The following is a 23,080-nucleotide window of genomic DNA, read 5'->3' as shown; positions in this document are numbered from 1 at the left end:
CATAATAACTAACATTTTAAATGCAGGACATTTACTTATAAAGGAGTATTTTTTACACTGTAATATTACAACTTTTACTAAAGTGAAGGTTCTGGATGCTACTTCAGTCATCCTAATGACCCATAAAGTGATCTTGTACCTAAGGGTGGGAGTGAACAATTTTGTGAATGTATTCAATATAAAACTTTGTGCAGAATTTAGTAGGGCATTATTTTAAGGATGCATTGTGTTGAAGGCAGGCACAAGCAGTGTTGGAAGAAACAGAGAGATACTCCATTACAAGTCTTGCTTTCATACTTTTACTACTTTTAAGTTTTTACAGATAATCATTACGATGATTATGATTACTGATTAAGTTAAGGTGTAAGCAGCATTTTAACGTAATAACTTTATTTACTTACAAAGGCTACTTTAAATTATAGTAAAGCATTGTATTTTATAAGATGCTCATTGTGTATGTTAAATTAAAATTTTTAAATATATCTGTAAAAAGGAATAGTATAGTAAAAAGTAATATTTGCATCTGCAAGTACCTCAAAATTGTGATTAAGAACAATAGTTGAGTAAATCATTCATAAGCCCATTATTAGAAACAGTCCAACAACTAGTTGATGATTACTTGACTGAGGCAGTTGTTGTAGCCTATCTTCCCAGCTCCACCACCACCCCCAGCACCCATCTACATCCTGCTAAACTAATGAGCGGCAGTGACGTCATCCCTGCAGCACCGGACAGGGCTGCGTCCCTGCAGGAACAGCCGATCCGACCTGACACGCATCACACATCAGACCGGCACAACACAGCACATCACCAACACAGACAGCTTTCATTGCTCACTTTCTGACCACAAACAGCGCTCCGGACTGTCATGGGCAACGTACAGGTAAGAAAAGTGGATTTTCTACAACTTCTGCAGCTAAAACAACATCAGCTCTTATTAACCAGTGCATCAAATCTGCATGACTGCAATGGGTGGGTTCACTAATCAGACACTGTTACAGTGCTGGAAGTTCGGGTTTGCAGTGAAACAGTAGGATAAACATGAAAAAACGGATGGATGAAAAGCCAAAGTCATAAAATAACAGGGCTACAGTGTCACTAAAGTATCACTGAGTAGGCTACTTCATAATATAGGCATACTATTATAGGCTTATTATTTTCATTAGGAGATGAAAACAAGACTTTGTGCGCAAACTGTGAACAGTCGGAGTGCCGGGAAGCAGAACTTGCGCAGTTAACTGAAGCAAAGGGAGTGTGCCCTGCCAGCCCGAGGAGGCAGCAGCAGCCGGGAGGAATGTCTCAGAAACGCTGATCAATAAGGCCGCATTGTATTCAGCGGAGGGTGGGCGAGGAGGAGAGGAGACTGCATACTGCTGCTGAACACTGCTGAACACTGCTGCTGCTGCTGCTGCTGCCCCATGACTCAGCAAACACACACAGGCGTCACCCTTTTCCTGCGGGACAAGCTGCCCTGAATGTGCTGTGATGAATCCTTTCCAGAACTTCCCTCTTTAATCTGTTTGACCGGAGAGAATCATAATTGTAGTGTTGCACTAGTAAATTTTTTAAAATATCAGCTTTGTTCTGCTTTACTTTGTAAGACTTTGCAACCTGCTTTTAATGTACAGTATATCTGCAATAATACCCTAAAAGTATATTTTGAGTGTATCATTTTGTAGTTTTTATGTATTTGCTAACATTTTATGAATGATGTATATATTTACGTTTTATTCTCCAGCCTACCATAGTCCCATATGAGGACTTTGATGTCACAGCTGATATCAAGGCTATCAGAAAAGCATGTAAAGGTTTAGGTAAGTGTACAGTACACAAGGTTTGGCTTGTCCCTCTATAAGTCACTGTGTATCATTCGTTCCTCTCATTTAATCCTCTCATGAAACCTCTTTGTCTTTTATGCATGTGATAAAGGCACCTGTTGTCATCTGATTAGAATGAAAGGAGACTATCAGTGCAGTCACAATATCTCCCTAAATCAGACAACAACAATGTAATCAGTAATCAGTTCTCCCTCTCTCCCCCTTTCCTGTCTGTCTCGAGCTGTCCTGTCAATTAAAGTCCACCACAAAACATATTAAAAGTGTATTATGCATTAAGATGAAAGGCTAGTTTAACAGTGACAAGCTTCAATGCACAATATAAATGAATGAATTAATGTATTTATAATGTATTGTGAATATAACATTTAAAAGCCATTTTACCACATTTTTACCAGTAAAATGTCAGCCTGGCAGCCATTTTAATAAAAGGCCTGTCCATAGTGACAAGATTTCTAGACTGCCTTCAGTCTTTAAAATGTCTTTTAGTTGTCTAGTTAATTGCTATGATGGTTAAGCACTTTTACTGTATTTGAAGGGATTCTGAAGTTAACCCTTTATGTGTATATTGCTCTCCAGGGACAGACGAAGAGACCATTATTCAAATCCTGGCCAATCGTTCTGCCGCTCAGCGTGTGGAGATCAAACAGGCCTACTTCGAAAAGTACGACGATGTAAGTACCTGCCTGTCTCCATCTTTCTCTTACACACACTCACCTGCACAGATGACAACCATGCACCGTGTTAATTCTTTCTTTGTTCAGGAGTTGGAGGAGGTTGTGAAGAAGGAGCTGACAGGTAGTTTTGAGAAGGCCACCATGGCCATGTTGGACCCTCCTCGTGTTTACTTCGCCAAGGAGCTGAGGAAGGCCATGAAGGGGGCGGGCACAGATGAAGCGGTGCTGGTAGAGATCCTGTGCACAGCCACCAATGAGGTGTGTCAATATGTGATACTATTGTTGTGCAACATGTTTCTATTTTCACCCTTTCCTTAACTTCAGGTTGACTATTTTAAACTTTTGGGCATTATGAGTTACATGCTCAATTTATTGTAGAGTCTGTTCTCACTGCCAGTTGATTTTCTATTTAAAGACCAAACTGATTATGGTATTGGCTCCATTTTGTGTACCACTGTTCAGTAAGGCATACTTAAAGAGGTACTGCACCCTAAAACATGTTTTTTGAGCTGTAAACTAAATTATGTGACTATATATTGATGAAACACATCAATGATGGTGTTAAAACTGACATTATTACCAAATTTATGAAAATCTGCATTTTGTGGGTTAAAAATGTCTTACCACGCCCTCTACTGTTTGAAATCACCCAGGATCTCGTAAGCCCAATGCTGAGATCGAGGTGACCGTTTGGTGCGACTCTACGTCAGAACATTTCTCTATAAAAACAGTGTTAACACCCTCTAATCAGCCCACCTCCTCCAGCCTCCACTTTGAGTGGGAGTCTGTGAAGTCATTCACAGGAGTTTATGCTAGTTTTTGCTAACCCTCTATTTAGTCATTTTTCTATTTTTTTTCCATTCTGAAACTTGGGCTTTAGACGGCTGTAGAAACACCACCCAACTGCAATGTTTACCTCAATCCTTGCACTGACAGCCCCCCCAACAGAGTTAGCCTCTCTAAACTGTTAGCTCAACTACAACACAGGTACCCCACAGAAACGACCGTGAAAGTGTTTCAAATGACTGTAAAAGCTGCTCAACAGCTCGCTTTCTGCTACGCTGCTGCGGTCAGTCTGTCAATCACTGCAGTCTGTGTCAAGGCCACGCCCCCTAAAGCCCCTTGCAGGTCTCTGATGTATTTTTTTTAAATTTGCTGAGAGGGAAGGAGCTAGCAGAACTTTAATAAGGGGCAATAATTTAATAAGTTCTAACTAATGGCTTTATTCTTGTTGTTATTCTTGTTACTCATTTATTCATGTAACAAGCACTGCAGCGGCATACCGATACCATGGTAGTGTACAGTGGGATTGTCAGCTGCCAGTTGAAATATGAGAGCATTGAGAATGAATCAAAACAGTAAAGTTGTGAGCTGTTAAACCAAAATATTAAGCTGAAAAATGCTCCATAAAGCTGGCTAAATGTCATCTTCCTCTTACTTCTAACAGGACATCTTGAGCTACAAGGAAGCTTATGCCCAGGGTGAGTTTTCTTCCATGCTGAGTCATGCATTCACAGATACCAATTTGATGTTCATTTCATCCTGGAAAGTGTGGTCCTTTAACCAGCACATTAAACAGATAAGTACTACGTTTTGCATTTGTCATAATGTTGTGGAGTGAATCACTGTGTAATGAGCCATACTTTCACTGGCCACAAACACAGTCTGATTTCATCCTCCTCTGCATCACATTTCACTTATTACACTTCACTTATTATCTTGTAGCACTGTACTGGAAGGAACACAGATATTGTACATCTGTTGATGGTGTGAACAGTTTGGTAAGACACTACTTAAGTGTTGAGTATTTCTGGATCTTACTTTACAGTGAATGAGCGTGACTTAGAGGCAGACATTGAGGATGACACCAGTGGAGATGTGAGGAACCTGCTGATGGCACTGCTGCAGGTACACACTTATTATTCTGGCTTAATTTAGCTGTAAAAGATACTTTTAACATTGGTAGTTTACAAGGGGATAACCAAAGCTCAAGCACAATTGGATATTTAGGTAGATGTCTTGAATCTGGATGGAAGCCACAAAGAGCAGGAGAATAGTACTTGTCTTTCTTTGATAATGGCTGGCAGAATTGTTCTCCATGCTGTGATTCGCCCACTGAGACATTGGTCACACATCACATCATTGTCTGGCAAGCTTCGGCCTCTATGCAGTTTTCAGTCTTTTTCAGCGCTCCCACCCTTTTTGGCTTCCCCTTTCTGTTCCTTCCCCCAGAAAGAAAAGACAAACAACACTGTGACTCATGTTCTACAGCGACCAAAGAGCTGCAGTGGCCTTCAAATGTTTCCCATTAATGTGTGGCAGATGATTGTTATCCCATTAAATGCCTGAGATTATTTTCGTAATCCACCTTCACCTCCACTCACTAAATCTTTTCCCTCACTCTCTCTACATGCATCACCTCCCTTATCCATCCTCTTAAACCTCTCCTCGGCTTTTCACCCCTCTATATCTCCTGCATCCTTCTCTTCTCATATATCCCTCTTTTTCCACAGGCCAGCAGAGACGAGGGCTATGATGTGGATGAAGATTTAGCCGAACAGGATGCCACATCTTTGTTTGAGGTACATTCTCTGTGCTGCATAGTTTGAATTAGAGGCCTTATTCATAGTTTGCCCTTTAAATAACACCAGTGTTTGCGAGGTAATGTGATCCTAGATTTAGATGGATGATGGCAAATCTCACAAGTACAGTTTTTTTTTATCAAATCAGAGCACTGTTACTTTTATTACAACACAGGATCTGTGGGATCTTTGTGGAAATTCCCAGCTTAGGTGCGAAGCTTCATATTTGGAGTTTTACAGTAATACTATACAAATATAGGTTTTATTGTTAAACTCCTCAAATAAGAATGACCCTGAGTCACTCAAGGATGACAGATGTCCAACGCTTTGGTCCAGAAATAGCTCTACAACTGTTGGATGGATTGCTGTGACATTCATGGTCCTCACAGAATGAATCCTACTGTTAGCAAACAAATGTTAGCAGGTTGACGTTCAAAGCTCAAAGCACCGCTGTGTCTAGGTACAGCTTCACAGAGCCGCTAGCATGGCTAGTCTTGCTTAACATCATAATGAGGTTTCAGAGCCAGTTATATATGCCTCTTTATATCAGAATGATAATACCCTTTTTAAGTTAATTATGGTTTATTACATATTACAAGAGTTTATACTACTAGCAATACATCAATAACATCAATCTCAGCAATTAACTTGACTACAATCGTATTATTACTAACAGGAATGATAATAGAAAGTATGAAAATAAGAATTTTTGTTCCTCTCAGCAAGTGCATAGGAATTAAGCGAGAGGAATCTGCTACATCTAAGACAAATACAAATGTTATTTCCTCTTTTTGTGCCTGCCAGGCAGGAGAAGGCAGATTTGGCACGGATGAGTCGACCTTCACCTTCATCCTGACGCACAGGAACTACCTGCAGCTTCAGGCCACCTTTAAGGTCTATGAGTCGGTAAGGACTGCACTCTCTTCCTGTGAAAAAAAAGATCTCTCCTTATTGTTGATATCATAGGTTCACATGTTTAACTTATTGTCTTGCAGCTTTCAGGAACAGACATTTTGGACACCATTGACTCTGAGGCAACAGGAACTCTGAAGGACTGCTACATTACTCTAGGTGGGTTACACTGTAACAGGATTGTTCACAAGCTGTGAAATATCAAATCAAGTATAAGTTCTTGTAATAACACTGCCTTTGTGTGTGTGTTTAATAGTGAGGTGTGCTAAGAACCCGCAGCTGTACTTTGCTCGTCGTCTTAATGCTGCCATGAAGGGAATAGGCACAGATGAAGACACACTCATTCGCATCATCGTAGGCCGCTCTGAGGCAAGTCTGTGTGTGTAAAGGCATTACCAAACATCTAATCATACTGAGTGTTAATGAAGATTCCAGATCACCCAAACCCAATGTTGGTCTTAAATGTGGTCTAAAAGTAATTTAGGTCCATAAGCATCCAATTCAAAGACAAAAACAAGCAATGAAAAGAGATTTTGTGTTGACTGTTTTGTTGTTACGCCACAGATCGACCTGGAGACAGTGAAGGACATGTACCTGGAGAAATATGATGTTACCCTGAAAGATGCTCTGGATTCAGAATGTGGTGGGGACTTCAAACGCCTTCTCATTGAGATCCTGCATTAAAACATCTTACCTTCTTCCTACAGGCCTCATTTAACCAAAGTGACACAGTCTGTCCTCTGTACCCACTCATCCTTTCTCCTTCTTCTTCCTCCTCTTTATACTCCTTTTTACCAGTTTCACTCATTCACTTTATGGAAGTCTTTCTATCTGTCTTTTTTCATCTCTCACATCCTAGAGACAGTCAGTTCTCTTTGCAGCATGGACCAAAAGACAACTCATTATTATATTATACAGTGTTTTACACAATATAAACGTACATTCATAGCCTTTTAATACACAGTTTTGCCAAGAACATTACACTAAGTGGAAAAATCTTACTTCTTTAGCCTAATATACAACAGAGGTACGTTGAATATGTGTTATCCTTTTATTTATCCAACATAATGGCATCATTGTGGCACTTTTATGCACAATCAGCAGCTCTACAGTCTTTTTGCATTTCAGCTCTAGTTCCATTTAAAACATATCCCAAAGCTGTAAACATTAAGAGGTTGCTGCTGCTCCACATAAACTATATAGCCTCTTTTATTTTTCATGTTATTCATTTCATGTCAGCATCATCCATTAACTACACTACTATTTGCCTCAAAGATGCCTTTCATAAGATGGTAGTGATGCAATTTTCTTTTTGCTGCAACACTCAACACTTAAGTGCCGAATTCTCACGTTTGATCTCTGATATCTGAATGCACCAGAGGATTAATTATACATGACTACTATGTTATGACCCTGATATCAAAAGCCTTAACTCTTTAAAGTACACACTATTGGGTTTTTGTAGTCACATCCCTAAATGCTATGTGGGATTTTTTAACTTAGATGGTTTGTAGTCTCGTTTTTAATCACAACTCACAGTTACACACTTTATTAGACAGTTGCTTGTGTTCCTGTTGTCAGGCAATAGATTTACTAATACCCAATAGAGTTATAGTCCCACATTGTGTAAAACTTTGAGATCACTGTGCATTTAAGATCATTAAATGATCATAAAAAAATATGAAAAAGACATACATTCTGCTCTGTAACCTCTGAAATACAATCACTGATAATTGACTGTCTGCATCCATGTATGTAATTGTATCCTAACTAATTGTATTTAAAACCAAGATTACAGTACTATAAATTAATATAGGGTGTATTGTCATATAGCAAATGAATACACTAAATTATATGAAGTAGTGATTGATAATCTGTTGTAATGGCATACAAATGTGGTGTGATTCGTAATAATAAATTTTAACTCCACCAAAACAATTCATGGTTTATTATTTTTTCTCCTATAGAGGGCAGTATTGCACCACTGGGAATATTGTAGGTAATGCATTTCAGGCAGAAATGAAATGAGAGTTGATCAATCAAGCATATAATAAATAAATTCTAACATGTATAACATATTATGTACTTTAACATTCTGTATAACGAACATTGTGATATTACTTATAAACAAGCTTTAGCTCTGATGTTAAATATAAAGATTTAGTTATTTACTATTTCATGTAATGTTTCTGTTGGTGGCCTATGATCCAAAGCTGTACAAAGGTTCTTTTTTTATAGTAAATACCCCAAAATATTTTGACTTACTACAAAGCACAGAAACTGTGGCACGCCTCTGGGTGAGATAGAGGAGAAGAAAAGTTCAAAACAAGTGAGAACTGCTTCCAGATGCACTGACACAGGAGCAGCCGATTTCTCACTTTCTTTCCCACTGTTAGTTTCTTTCCCACAGCTTTCGTTTCTCTCTCTGTTGCCTTGATGTTATGGTTGTTTCGGTATCACGGGTAAAGTTTGGAGTACACCTGTTTTCTGCTACCTGTACTGTACATCTGCAGTCTGTGCACCACATGTAGCCCAGTAGCCCCACCATCTACCTCATACTACACTCAAACTCCAGCAACCTGTCTATCTCTCTGGCTGAGAAGGCTGTGTGCACCACACGTCTGTGAATGTGAGATGAAGTTGGGGAGTTTAGATTCCATTGGTATGAACTGAACACATGATATGTGAGAGTCCCTTTTGAGAAACATTTGTCTCAGTATGTTGTAGTTTTTGGAAGGAAATCATCCTATTTTTTGATAAAAACAAATAAGGGACTGTTGGAAAATTATTAGTGTGGGGAAGGGGTTGAACTTTATGTTTCTTTTTTTTTTTTAAAGCAAGACATTCCAAATAGTTATTCATATCTGGACCTGCCCCTTCACCCCCTACTATCTAAAAATAACATAACTATTAGTGCAACTCGATTTTTCCCGATTCGATTTACTTTTTTATTTTGGAGGCTAAACCAAATTCTAAATGCCATATAATAAGGTAGGTAGGGGTCAGGTAGGACCGAACAGTAACATCTTTTTTTAAAAGATACATACAACCAAATGCATGCACTGCCTAATCACACACAACAACACAAAAATGCTTGTCTTTCTCTCCATCTGTACTCTATTATCCAGAGTGCTAATGTGTTAGGGCAACTAGTCCTGCCAGACGGAGCTCCACCCTCTATACTGCAGGGCTCTGACCTTTTTCCCTAAACATTTATCATCCTCAGACCTATAACTCACCCAGCCTGCATCCGTCAGCCCGGAGGTGGTTTCAATTTGTCTCATGATATGCTTTCTCTCTGTTCTGTTTGTCAATTTAAGTCTGGCTATTGTCTTTGGTCTTCTGTCTAGTTTCTGAAAAAGGTTGTGCACACGATTTAGCCATAGTTCATAAACTGCACTGTCAAAGCTTTATTCATAGTCTGGTCAGGTAACCTTGAACTAGAGAGAATTAGGTGTCTGAAGTGGGAAATGGCTGAGTCGGCACTCTTTTTGATCGCCGAGACTCCATACCAGCACCTTCAAGACACAAACCTGCATATTAATGGCAGTAATCCCCTAAAAGTCATGATTTATTGAATAATCTATAGCACACACTAACCTGAAGGTCACAACTTCAAAGGCTGAAATAATAACATCAACTGGTCTACTGGTTTTCATAGAACATATGCCCAGGGTCGTAATATGCTTTTTGATCTTGTGCCAAAGCAGAGCAGCTCTCTGAGAATGAGAAGGGTTGTCGGTGGACGTGCGTAGGAAGGCCATTAGGAGGTTAACTACCCAGCTAATATAATTTCAACTGTTTAAATTCATGATAAAGGACCTCTGTTCTTTGATGTGTAATAGGAAACACCTGGCAGCTTCTGCAAAGAGCGAACATATTCAGTTCAGTCTCTAACTGCAGCACATAGGGAAAAGCTCAGTATAGGATTAGTACATGAAATATTATCGGTCTCTAATAGGGAGATTAGGAATGAAACATGCTCTGCACAAAAAACAAGTGCATGCCTGCCATTACAAAAACACTGCGATAATCTGTTACCCATTACGTGATATTGTTGTGACTGTAATCCTGATGTACCTGAAAATAAATAGAAAAATATGAAGGTTTACTAAATATTACTGTTATTGTGGACAAGCTGTGGATACTTACTACCTACAACTAAAAGCACAACTAGCAGCTGTATGCTGATACATTTTAAATGCTAGTTCTAAAACGTGCTAATAATGTTAAATGCTAAAATGTAATAGCAGTAACAGTAGCACAAGTAGAAAAGACTCATAAAGGCAGTCAACTTATTAAGGAATGTCAGCTACACAGCCATATCTCTCTAAAAGTTTGCTAACATGAGCTAACATTAGCCACCGTACATTTAGCTACTACACCAGGTTAGGCTGACGGTACCGTGTTTAAAATGAGCTAGGGTATGTTTTATGCTTAAGAATTCAAGTTTTATTTATTTGAGAGAAAATTTTTATTTCTCCATTCAAAAGTTAGTCTCTTTAAATGGCCGTCACACCAGGAGTCCTCACACATAGGTAGCAGCAAAACAAAAAACCAGCAAAACTATTGTATTTTTTATTGTAATTAATGTAAAACATCAAATATACACTTTATTACATTTTGCATAACTACATCTTAAGGTGTTAAAATTTGAAATAGCATGCTGTCTCTTCAGGACAGTGTGATGTCAACAGGGCCTAAACAACAACAATATGGTCATTAAACAAGGCATGCATTAGATATTCACATTAGAAAATGGCAGCTAACAGGAAACACATGCTCTTAAAAAACACACTCCTGAATGAAACCAGCACCAGCGAACTTCTTCTTGTGACAGCAGAAAAGGCTGTATTCACAGTGGGAATCATCTGAAGGTCCTTTGGCGTCAAACAGAGTAACTGAATTACATAAATAAAAGACAGACAAAGTACAGCACATGGAATTTCTGAACATAAAAAAGCAGAAAACTCGACAGTATTAGAAGGTGAATACAGTTGTTTAGAACCATCATTTGTACTTCTGTGAAAATCATTACACAGTACTAATACTTGCATTATATAAATACAGTTGTTGATGCATAACTCTACATTTATTTTATTAAAGTCCATATTTGAGCGTTTAGCTGTAGGCTACTCACTACAAAATCAAGCAGCAAAGTGAAAAGTTCAATGTTTTGGAAATTTGCTCATTCAGAGTTAGAATAAATGAGAAGATCAATGCCATTGGTCATATATGTCTGTTAAATATGAAACTACAGCCAGGAGAGACGATTAGCTTAGCTTAGCTTAGCACCAAGGCAGGGAGCAAGGGGAAGCAGCTAACCTGGCATAAAACCACACCTTTTTGCTTTTATGATGTTTTTAAACCAAACGCAAAGTGAATGTTCGTCTGACGCAACTGGAGTATTTTTTTTATTATTTTGCAACTTGAAAATATTTCCATTAACAGCTAATGGGAGCACTAACTGGGGACTTTACAGAACCATTTAGTCCTCTTGTTATCACTTTTCTCCAAGCCCTCTCCTTTTTTGTTTTGTCTCTCTACAGTAAAGACATTAAATTTTAGAGCTTCGGGTGCCCACAGACAATGGGCGACAATAGGTAGAGGGCTATGCACATACTCATAGGACTGGAGTTACATCCAGGAAGTACTATTTTGTGAGCTTTACAGGTGCTAACAGGTGTATTTTTGTTACATTTGGACAAAGCTAGGCTAGCCTTTTCCTGCTGTTTCCAGTCTTTACCCTAAGATAAGCATATTTAACAGGCAGATATGAGAATGGTATCAATCTCCTTATCTAACTCCAGGCAAGAAAAAAAAAAATTCAGACACAACAGTCCTTTAAAATCAAACAAATGAAACTAGTCCATCATATAAGTGGTCTACTGAAATGGAAACCATATAAAAAACAACATCATAAAGTTTTGTCTTTTATATGTTATGCTGCCACCCAGAGGATTGACACTCCACTTCCTGTTTGGTGGCTAATCTGGTTGACCCGTCCACGTACACAGTCCAACGTGAAGAACACCGCTGTGCCGTTATGAACCTGGAAGGATGCCCGCAGGCTCACACTGGCCCAATGACTACCTTCAGGCATCTGACCACCCACCTGCTGGGCCAGAGGGACAGGTCGCACTCCTTCTGCCTCCCGACCTCCTCCTGACCCTTCTGGATCACTTCGCCTTAGAAGAGTCACCTTGACCAGGTTGCAGGAGTGAATAAGTTTGAGATCAAGAGCCACACTGGCTGTGCCACTCTCCCTGAAGACAAAATCTCGTCTCTGATCTGTGGGTGCCTTCCCTAGCAGTCCCATCTGGGACACCTGAGCGCTGGTCTGGCGGAAGAACAGTGGCTTGTTTCGAACTGCTCCTGAGGGAAGGCCAGTGTGGGCCACGGTGGCAGACATAGAGGAAGAGATAGCAGCAGGAACCCAGACCAAGCTGAGGGTACTGATTCCTGTCTCGTCACCAAAGAAACGTACGTTGCACTGAGCAGGAGAGAGAATCTCAAAGCCCAGTGTGTCCCCAGGGCCAACTTTAGCCGCTCCAGACAAGGAAATGGATGTGTCTCGATAGTGGACCCCTGGTTTAAAGGAACGGCACAGCTCCATACCGGTTCCATTATGGTTGAGGTAAACCAACAGTTGAAAGCCCTCGCTTACACACGCCTGGCCCATGGAGTACAACGCCTGCTGAAACACAAAACGGATGGTGCCACTTTCTGCAAAACGGATCCCACGACCATCATGAGTCAGCCCCACTACGTAAGGATCAGAGGTGGAGGTGGTACGGAAGACCGGGCGATAGTTTGTATGGTAGTGTGCAGACACCATGGCCTGTGCAGTCATGGCAACAGCCCCGGTGTCATGAGAGAGCCAGAAGAAACTGAGTGGAGCTACTGAAGGGTTGTACAGCTGCAGACCTTCACTGCTTTGGTTACAGTGGTGGTTGGCACTCCGGACGAAGATGGAGATCAGGTGACCTGGGGCAACCTCTGCTACCCCGCTGATGCTCACGCTCTGTAGCGACCTTCCCTCCTGCTGCTCGACCCTAACCCCACTGAGGTCACGACCTTCAGAGCCGTCTGTGTTGTTCATACGCAGACACACCTGAATGAAACTACGACAGCCGTGGCTCACAGAGAGATTCTCATCCAGCCAGACCAGACCGTGCTGTCTGAGCACCAGGCGTCCATCCTCAACGGACACCAGACCTGCATCGCCTCTTCCCTGGATGTGAAGCTGCACACTAGGGAAGGCGTGAGCAAGGACGTGGCCTTTTGCACCAGGTAGGCTCACATCTCCAGCCCAAGAAAGAGAGAGGGCGCTGTCACCAGCAGCAGGGCCAGAGCAGATGGTGTCTGTGGTGAAGGTACAAGGTGAAGCCACGGGCTCTCCATCACACTCATTACAGGCCTGACACTCATCCATGTCCAAGTTGTAGAAGTAGCCATGGCTGCACATTCCTGAGTTCGCATCTCGCTCCGTCATGCCCTGACACCTGAATCCACCTGATGAGATAAGAGCTGAGTTAGTTCAAAACTTATTTTAATGGAAGAGAGGGAAATGTTGAAATGTTGAAAGATTTGTTATTGTACAGTTTTAGATAAATAAGAGTGTAATCAAATGCAGACAGTATTGACAAAGGTTCTCTGTTACCTGGAGTATTGAGACATTTCTGTTGATCTCCACACAGATCAGCTATTTCAAGGCATTCATCTCTGTCCTGTAATGATGAATAAATTAACACTTTGAATACATTTTGAATCAGCTATAATTAACACTTGGCTTTGTGTAAAATATGGCTTCTTTCTATGTGAAACAGATTGCTCATTATGGGGAACCCACCAAAAGTCTCCTAACTCTGTAGTTTCAGTCATCTCTACAGAGCTTCATAGCATCTTTCAGTTCATTTTTTTGGTTTTCTGTCCTGCAACTTTTCTGTTTTGGTTCATGTCTCACTGCTCTCATAGCAGAGTATTCGGCAGTGACAGGCAGCTGTTTTCATTAAAAAAGCTCAGATAAACCCACTGTACTCTACCTACCCAAAACCAAGTGGCACAGTTACAGTAGCAACCAGCTACCAAAACCAAAGTTTTGTCATAGTCCTGTTTCTTTCCACGAGTTCAACTGTCATACTCTAAAAGACAGTAGTGCTGACCTGGCAGATTCTGTCTGCGTGGACTGAACACTGGGCGACCAGGAAGAAGCCGGCAGGACAGATGGTACATTTCTCACAGCGAGGATGACCGCTGCTGAAGCCACAGTACTCGTCAGGACCGCAGCTTCCACAGGCCAACACGGAGCGACCCACCTGATGGCATCAAACACATCAGTGTGATGATCAGAAATTACCTGAACTTCACAGTCAGGTCCCAACATCATATAGAGGACAGGGTAGAGTAGCTAAGCAGGTGTCTTATTTACTTGACCAGTCCATTTAATATATGCTAGTTGACTTCTGCCTTTACTTACAAACTAGTTGGTTCTCTGAAGATGGAAACATAATACTGACTGTCAGGTTGTTGTTTTTATATTTTGAACACACTTGCATGCCTGATTCTTGTTTCAACTTGCAGCTTACCTCCATCACGCGGGCCTCCATGTCCACCTTGTGCAGAGAGAGAGCCTGCTGTGCTTGGTGGGTTCTAACCTGCCCACTCAAGGTTTCCATGTGACTGTCTAGCCCCCCCTGGAGGTTCTGGAAAGACGTTTGTTTGATGCTGTCCATCAGTACGTTGTACTGGGCTTTAACCTGAAAGCAGAAAAGGTACAAGCATTTTTAGTTTGATAATACAAATAATCATCATGACTTATGATATAAATACACAAATTCAATTACAAAAAGGTTATTCTGTGCAGCTACTGGTTAGTCAGCTAGTGCTTAACTGTCCTCATTTCAGCTTCTACACAACATTTTCTTCCTCTGATCCCCATATGGAACAAATCTTCCACAGGGGTCAGAGGTCAGCATTATCAAAATAAAACTTCTGCAGGTCAGGTGTTTTCCATCCACCTCATCTAAATAAATGTTTAATGTGTCTCTAATCATGGACCATTAACAAAACCATGAACTAATAACAATTTATCAATCACCATGAGTAATCAGGGCCGTCTTACCTGTTCCATCTGTTCATACATCCTCCTCTGTTGCTCCAGTATTTCTCTCTGCTGGTTGACCATCGTCCCCTGCTGCTCACTGAGGAGCCTCTGCAGCTCCCTGACCTCATCCTGCTGGCCCCTGAGGGCTTCAACCAGCTTCTCTTGGCTCTTAGACAGCTGCAGCTGCAGCACAAGAGCGTCCTCTGAAGGAACCTCATTGGTTCCTGTGGCAAAGACAACTATTATATAACAATTTAAGTGCGTATCATTTCACCACTGAGACGGCTGCGGTTTAAATTCTATTAGACTGATACTGACCTGGTTTCATGTCACATGTCAACTGTATCCACGCACCACGTTCAGACCCAAAGTCTGGAAGCTCATCCAGAAATTGGGCCGCTCTGTCTGTCACGTGAACAGGTGAGGAGTTTCCTCTCTCGTCTCCTCCATGCGTACCGCATCCGTCTCCGACGCAAGGCTTGGGCTTCTGGCGCATCCGGAGGGGAAGTTTACATCCAATCCCTTTGCACTCCCGTGCTACACTGTCATCACTCGTCGGGTGATGGGAGACAGTGGTCGGACAGGTCCCACCGGCGCAGCCAGGGTGGAACACCTCCGCCGTGATGGTTCTGGGGTTCGTCCTCCTGGTGCCATCTGTGCCCGCGTGTTGCGCAAAGCCTCCCTGGTGAGGTTGGATAATGGTGTACGGTGCTAACGGCGCGCTCTGGGCTTGGTGATGATTAAAATGAGCATCCTGTTGGTAACTCGGGTAGACTTGTCTTTGCCTGGATTGTGCAGCGTGTTGAAACTGCCGTGGGGACGCTACTGCCTCCGTGCGCCCTTGGCAGTGCGCTCCGACGCACGGTCTCCTCCAGTCCTGTCCAGTGAAGCAGCGCGTCCCCCGGCAGGTCTCAGATACGCATTCTGCGCCGCTCAGCATAGATGTTACACAGAGCAAAACTATGGTAGGGATACGTGCCATGTTGCAATGCTGAAAGGTAAAAATGTTAACGTGCCACGGTAGAATGGTCCTTTTTGCGCATCAATCCTTCAGCCCAGTAGATCCTGTTTGACCATCTCTTAACAAACAATCTCTCAAATCAGTAAGTGTCCATAGATGTAACTGGCAAGTGATTGCACATTCAGCTTGTCTCCATTGCGCGCACCGCGGTTTCTGCCCCCTTTGCCCCTTCTGGAGATAGCTACGTCTAGCCCACATGTGGCGCTCACTGCTCTTAATTGGCAACAGGCTTGGCTCCTAGTCTTAAATTAACCCGTAGCTTTCCCGGACATACCACTGTGCCGAGTCACTCCATTCCTATTGAAGCTGTGCATGTGGTAGATATTTGGAGAATTCTAATGTTATTTTTATTCACACACTCCAGTGGGTCATTTCTAAGCAGTTTGCACAGTTACCAGAACTTCATGCCAGGCTCCAAATGGTCCAGTGGAGTTTCAGTTTATAGAGTTTTTCACATGTAACTATATTATTCACAGGGGAAATAGCTATTTCTTTCTAACTTTGTTCCTTTTCTTTTGCCATTCATTTTGATGACAGGATCAGCCCTGTGGGTTTTTAACAAGCCCTGTCAGAATTAAAATCTCTGGTTTATATGGCATCAAAGCTTTGATCTCTTCTGTAGTACTGGATTAGGGTGCAGTGGTAGGACTCAGCTCTGTGATATAGTAAACTTGGAGCCAAACCTGTCTCTAAAATGTCTGCCTGTAAAATGTAAACTTTATTACACTTTATTGCCACTCTCATTTCCCTTCCTTGACCTCACATGGCTTTGATTAAAATCTTTTACCCACATTAGAAACACTTCACCCTTTTATTTTCATGGAAAAATGGAACTACAAAAAAAATGGAAGTACATAAATCCTCCACCTTCTACGGTAGTTTGTTATGAATCATTCAGAAATATTTATCACATGATGAATATATTAAGTAGGAAATTTTCTAAAAGGACTGTTGAAGGGCTGAGACTGTATCGTGAACACACATGCATGCACAGCAGGTGATAGCAGGGTCGCACTTACATAGACATAGACATAGTTACTAATTTACTCGCTGAGGCTAAAGTGAGACCACACATGATTCTAAGTGTAACTACTGACATCAACTATGACTATAAGACAGAGAAGTTCAACTCTGTTCACACTATGGTACTTTTAATGTCTACACTATTTATAGTGGTGATATTTCTTGCTCTATCTGGCCACTGTGCTATAAGGACATTTCCCCCCATTTTCATGTAAGTAGAATATTATTTCAATGTCATGTGAAAAACTGATTACACTCTTGTCTAAGCAGACTTTACCTATGCCCCTATTTTACATATACATATTCAAGTATAAATATTACATTTCTTATGTATTTTCAAAAGGCTACTTTTTTTAAATCCTAATTGTATTTAATTATTTCTTTATACCTGAAAATATATTGCTTTGATTTTAGACAATAAGTGGCACTAGAACACAGAGCCCAACATATAAATATATAAAAAATTTCAAAACAGCAACACAAACTGCAGATTCCAAATGATCATAATGTGTAATAAACATCTCTCTATGTTTCAACAGATTCAAACATTATAACCTTCATGAACGCAGGATTAATTGCAGGACCATTACTGTCACTATTACACTGCTTTAGTTGTATACGTTTTGGGAATAAACTTGCCAATGAGTGTATATTACAGCAGCTCTCTCATTTTGTTGATTATATGTCTTCGTGTTTGCCAACATTTCATTTTGTCCAATAACATTTTGCTGGAGGGTATAAGCTGCTTGCTCAATTGCTATTACACCTGTATATTATATCAACCAATTAACTAGAGTTATAGGTTTAAAACCTACACCATAAGAGGCCTTTACCTGCACTTTCCATTGACTTGAGATTCATTTCACTACCAGAAAAGCCAGGCATATGTTGGCGTAATCTTGTTACATTCATCAAACCCTTTAAGTCATTACTTATAGTAGTTATATGCTGCATTACCTCAGGTGACCCGTGTATTTAAGGGACCTGGAAGCTCACAGGTGTTTTCAGTTATGCTGACTGATTAGAGCTTAAAGCAAGTTTGGTTTTCATATGTGAAACACTTTCATCAACATTTCAATGCAAAGTGCTTTACATTAGACATAAAAATACATTAATCCAATATATATAAGAAGCACAAAACTAAGTAAAAAGACACATATATTATATACCCAATATGATTTAATAGATATAAAATTCAAATAAGCTTCATTTAAAAGAGAATAAACAAGAGAATATGAAATAAATTGTGGTTAAAATAAAATGCAAGATAGGAATAAATTGTTCTAAATTATTTTCTTTAAAAAGCAAAGAGAAAAGTTTTAAGCCTCAATTTAAAAGTTGGAGCAAACCTCTGATATTAAATAATATACCTCTCCTGACAGGTGCAACAAAACTAACAGAAGAGTAAGAGAGGTGATGTCAATCAATATTACATATATGTAGGTGTGTGTCGCTGATTGTGAGAAATGAAGTATGTTGTGGTCATAAGCTGCAAAACACCGCAGATATGAGCACGGTTAGAAAAGTCAACCTCACTCTGCTTTACCAGAAAAGAATTTAAAAGTACTTCCTGATTATACAGGAAGTGCAGCTAATGTATGCAGAGGCAGTGCAGGCAGCATTACGTGTACAAGTGGTTACTTATAGACTGACCCATGAGCTTCTTAGCATTTACACACTTTATGATGCTTCCACGAGTGAAAGAGACAGAAAAGGTAAGGACACATTTTATATGACAGTGAATGTTTTTTTTTTTTCCAAGAGTGATAGATGTGTATTATGGCAACTGTAAATCAATATAACAAAATAGGCTAATGTAAAATTTAGAACTATTATATATATAAAACATATATTTATACATACATAATAGTTCTAGATTTATTTATAAAAGTCCCTTGAAGAGTTAAATAATTCAGCCGCCACATCAGCTTTGTTTAGGACAAACACATGTCCTCTCAGAGCAGCCAAAGGATGGTTGTGCAACTAATTAGAAAACAGTAAGAAGCTCTCAACCACAAGAAGAAAAAACATGTTGGTTTACTGTCAGTGGGCAATGCTTTCTGACTCCCTTCATGCATATAAGTCTCAATAAATCGCTTTTGGTACTCAGACTTTGGCTCGTCCACCTCTTAGCCTGCCTGTCTGTCTTCTGGCGTTTCTTCGTTCTGTTGATGTGTGAGACCACAGTGGGAGTCGGCAGCAACAATCTGACATGCCTGATGAGAGCATGAAATTCATAAACACATGTGGTTTTGTAATGCTTTGTTGAGGACATGCAAGTACCAGTAATTAATATTGAAAATAGATACACACCTGTGTGTATATGTGTCTTTTATATGGGAAAGAAGTTACAGAGACAAAGTTAGGACTGACTTTCACATATGTGAGGCAGTAGAAGTCCTCACAGGCCAAAAAGGTGAAGTTCACTTTCTTGATCCCAAGATTTCACTTTCATATGGAAACAATACTAAGTCCATTACCATCCTCTCCACTGTTCCTCTTTTACCTCATTACAGTTTAATGGATGGTCTGTTTACTGTTCAGCATAAACACAGAATGAGACTGAATAGCACAGGCAGGACTGTATACTGTATGTATTCCTGTTAGTGTATATGCACATTAGGCTGCATGTGTGTGTATGTATGTATGTATAGGTGTGTTTATTTGTGTGTGTGTGTGTGAAGAGCAACAAGTGAGAGCAAAAAAGAGCGACAATTTATGTATGCCTCAAACACCACTTATGTGATACCATATACAAGGCAGAATGTGCACTTTGCATACCTCGAGCTGCAGCTTTAATGTATAAAATATATCAGCGTGAAGTTAAACAAAGCCAAACAGATGTCTGCTGTGCTTGTCACATATTTAGACTCACTCTGATTTTTACTTCTGAGAATGTATTCACTCTTTCTCAGATGATCCAGCTATAACACAGCGTGATCCAGCTCTGGTTGAAGAGGTAAATAAAGAAAAGATGGGAGCAGTCTTAGTTGGGAAATTGTCTTAGCAAGTGTACCTCATGTCTGCTGGGCATGTAAATTAACAGCTTTTTGCTAACATCTTCACCATATCAAGTTAAAAGGTGCTGTTATGTCAGTGTTGTGTTTATAGCTTGTTTTTGCCGCCCCCAAGTAGCCAAAAAATAAGTTAGGAAATGAGGATTTGGCTCCACGGAACGAAACCCACATACAACTGACTGTGTGAATACAGATATAGGTGTATTTAGGGTCACATGGGATTGGAGCCTTTCTCAATATCCAGTGAGCAGAAGGCAGACTAAATAGAGATGTGAAGTGGAACGGCGTTAATGAATTACAGAATTAATGTTTCAAACACAACAACTTAATGCAATATAAAAAAGAATTCAAACAAGGCACAAAATGTGATTTCATAAACTATAATTGATGCAAAAAATGTTCTATAGATATGTGTGTGAAAATATATGCAGAAAAAGTACAGAAATCATGTGTTCAACATTGCAAACAAATAGCATATTATGAGGGATGGATAGTTCATAAAGGCTTTGCAGGCTGTTGTGTATATTTTGTTATTAGTTTAGACAGTTGTTCATGTTTGCTTCCACGTATTCTGCTTGTTGTAGGACTGCCCATCTTGTCTGTACATGAAGAGAAGTGATAAGTTAACGTGCAGACAAGAAGCAGATGACAACCAAAAATACTTGCTGTATTTAAATCTTACCACCAACACCACCTTTCCTCTATATGTACTGTTTTTAGTTTCTATGCATTCTACTCTGGGTTTACAGTATATTAATATCTATTGTTTATGATAACCACACAAAGCAACATTCTCAAAAAGTTGGCAAGAAGCAGACAGCTCATTCTTCAGTTTGCTCTTTAAGCCGCTCCACATGCAAGATGCATTTTTGGCTCTACAGCTGGCAAGGTGCCGCCATATGAACAAACCCAGACGCTGAGTTTCACAAAGTTTATTTTTTATCTCAATTTTTCTGAAATTATCGCTTATTAATGCAAAGAATGTGATGTACTTTGGCTTAAGCTATCACCCATAAAGTGAGGAGTCTTTATATTAAGGTATGGCCATGGGAACTGTCACACTGCAGCCACCTCCTCACATTGTGGCTTTCAGCTAAATGAAATACAGGAATAAGCAGGCAATCAGTTTTAAAGTTGTAGTTAAATTGTTTATATCTGAAATTATTTCTAAATTGTCTGTGAGTGGAATGTGGACCCAAATAACGCAGAAGAGGCTTTAAAGCCTGTGCGGGAGGTAGGTTTGCTATCACTGAGTTATGTTAACTTACCTCTGTACTGTGCAACCACCTCCACAGTTTATTGAAGATGAGGCTCATTTGTTTGCTGGACGGTAATAAAAGTAACTCGTATGACAACAAAGACCTGCCACACACATTGCTTTGTCACGGCAATGACATTACATTGCAATTCTTGTGACTTGTTTAGAAATAGAGATAGCATTTCTGTTTTGTTTTTCCTGTTGAGTGGTTAAGCACACTGCATACTGTTTATCTATTTTTACAGCCATGACAGACATATTCAAACTGTGTATATGTGCATGCAAAGACTGTTTGTATCTCCATACCACAAAAATGTCCAGTGGAGTCCACGCAGGCCTTTCAATAGAGTTTATTTTCTGGTCGCTACATGTAAAAACTATTCAAGAAGTGGTTTAGATTAAACTGAACTGAAATTATCTGAAGTTTTTCTGTTCCTGATGCTACTGCTGTAGTCTCTTTTATAATCTACTTTACTAAAATGTTTTGTTCTTCCATTCTCAGATGGACGACATAGACGCCATGTTCAGTCACCTGCTTGGAGAGATGGATCATCTCTCTCAGGTGAGTTGTATAATGGTGCTCTGAGCTAAATGCTAACGTCAGCATGCTAACATCCTCACAATGACAATACTGACATTTTTAGCGGGTATAATGTTGAACAGATTCCACATTGTACTTGAGCCTGTTGGCTAAATGCTAACATTTGCCAATTAACAATAAACATAAAGTACAGATAAGGCTGATGGGAATGTTGTTAGTTTTGTAGGTATTTGGTCATTAATCAAAGTATTGCACAGATGATAATTTTGACCTGACGATGGTGCTATGAAAAGTAAAACAATCACCAAAATAAAAACATATCCTGATGAGGATATGAGTATCTGTACCAAGCAGCAACCTTAGTGGTTGACAAATTAAGACAGAGCAGAAGTGCCAAAACCTGCAGTTCCTCGAATGACCACTTGAGGCTGGCTCCAAAAGTGAGTTCATCTCTATAAAGCCCAATATTAAAATGCCCAAATTTACAGCAGAAATAAACGTTTGTTGATGTTTACTGCCTGGTACAAAAAACGGTTTTGGTCTCCATAGCTAATTTCCCAATTTGTGACATCTGTACAGAGAGTGAATTTGTCTACAAATCACTTGTTTAAATTATATCAAGGCTTGAAGTTATGCATACGTAAGGGTGTGGCTGCTTTGAGTGACAGGTGGGTGCCATCACAGACAGCTCTTTTCAGTTACCAGGCCACATTCAACCCACCTCAGCTCCACGTCTTTGCCCATTTTTGGATTAGCCGGGAGCTGGCAGAGTCAGGACTGCCAAGATGGCGATGGCCAGAGCAAACCACACCAAGCTTCACAACAGCTCCTAGAAACCTATGGGTGACGTCACGGACACTAGTCAGGGGATCACCAAAGTCATTAGGATTCATCCTCTGAGAACAATGAATGTCTGGACAAAATTTCATGGCAATCCGTCCAGTAACTGTTTAGATATTTCAGTCTGCACCAAAGTGGTGGACCAACTGACCGCCATTGCTGTGCTTAGAGCCACGTTGCTAACATGACTAAAAATACACTTGACAACATATGTCATTATGCACTAGTAAATTTCGTCCAGAATAGTGAGAAACAACAGTGTGATATC

General features: G+C 40.3%; 2 protein-coding genes across 2 annotated transcripts in view; both read left to right on the top strand.

The window, feature by feature from the left end:
• The first annotated feature begins 715 nt into the window (after positions 1 to 715).
• Positions 716 to 7,685, top strand: anxa13l (annexin A13, like). Its single transcript, XM_035671209.1, has 11 exons — positions 716 to 883; positions 1,739 to 1,814; positions 2,415 to 2,509; positions 2,600 to 2,770; positions 3,960 to 3,993; positions 4,341 to 4,420; positions 5,026 to 5,094; positions 5,899 to 6,000; positions 6,090 to 6,165; positions 6,263 to 6,375; positions 6,571 to 7,685. The coding sequence occupies exons 1-11, from the start codon at positions 869 to 871 to the stop codon at positions 6,688 to 6,690; spliced, it is 951 nt and encodes a 316-aa protein (XP_035527102.1). The 5' UTR covers positions 716 to 868; the 3' UTR covers positions 6,691 to 7,685.
• Positions 7,686 to 17,206: 9,521 nt separating this feature from the next.
• Positions 17,207 to 23,080, top strand: part of LOC118334816 (amyloid beta A4 precursor protein-binding family B member 1-interacting protein-like) — a 14,164-nt gene continuing 8,290 nt past the window's right edge. Inside the window, exons 1-2 of the mRNA XM_035670887.1 lie at positions 17,207 to 17,278; positions 21,934 to 21,993. Of these exons, the coding sequence (XP_035526780.1) occupies positions 17,207 to 17,278; positions 21,934 to 21,993 (132 nt within the window). The remainder of the gene's footprint in view (positions 17,279 to 21,933; positions 21,994 to 23,080) is intronic.

The sequence above is a fragment of the Morone saxatilis genome, unplaced genomic scaffold, assembly GCF_004916995.1.
Source record: "Morone saxatilis isolate NCDOM2014 unplaced genomic scaffold, NCSU_SB_2.0 Contig23, whole genome shotgun sequence".
Taxonomy (NCBI): Eukaryota; Metazoa; Chordata; class Actinopteri; family Moronidae; genus Morone; species Morone saxatilis.
The sequence above is the reverse complement of the archived record's forward strand: the minus strand, read 5'-3'. Positions and strand labels throughout refer to the sequence as shown.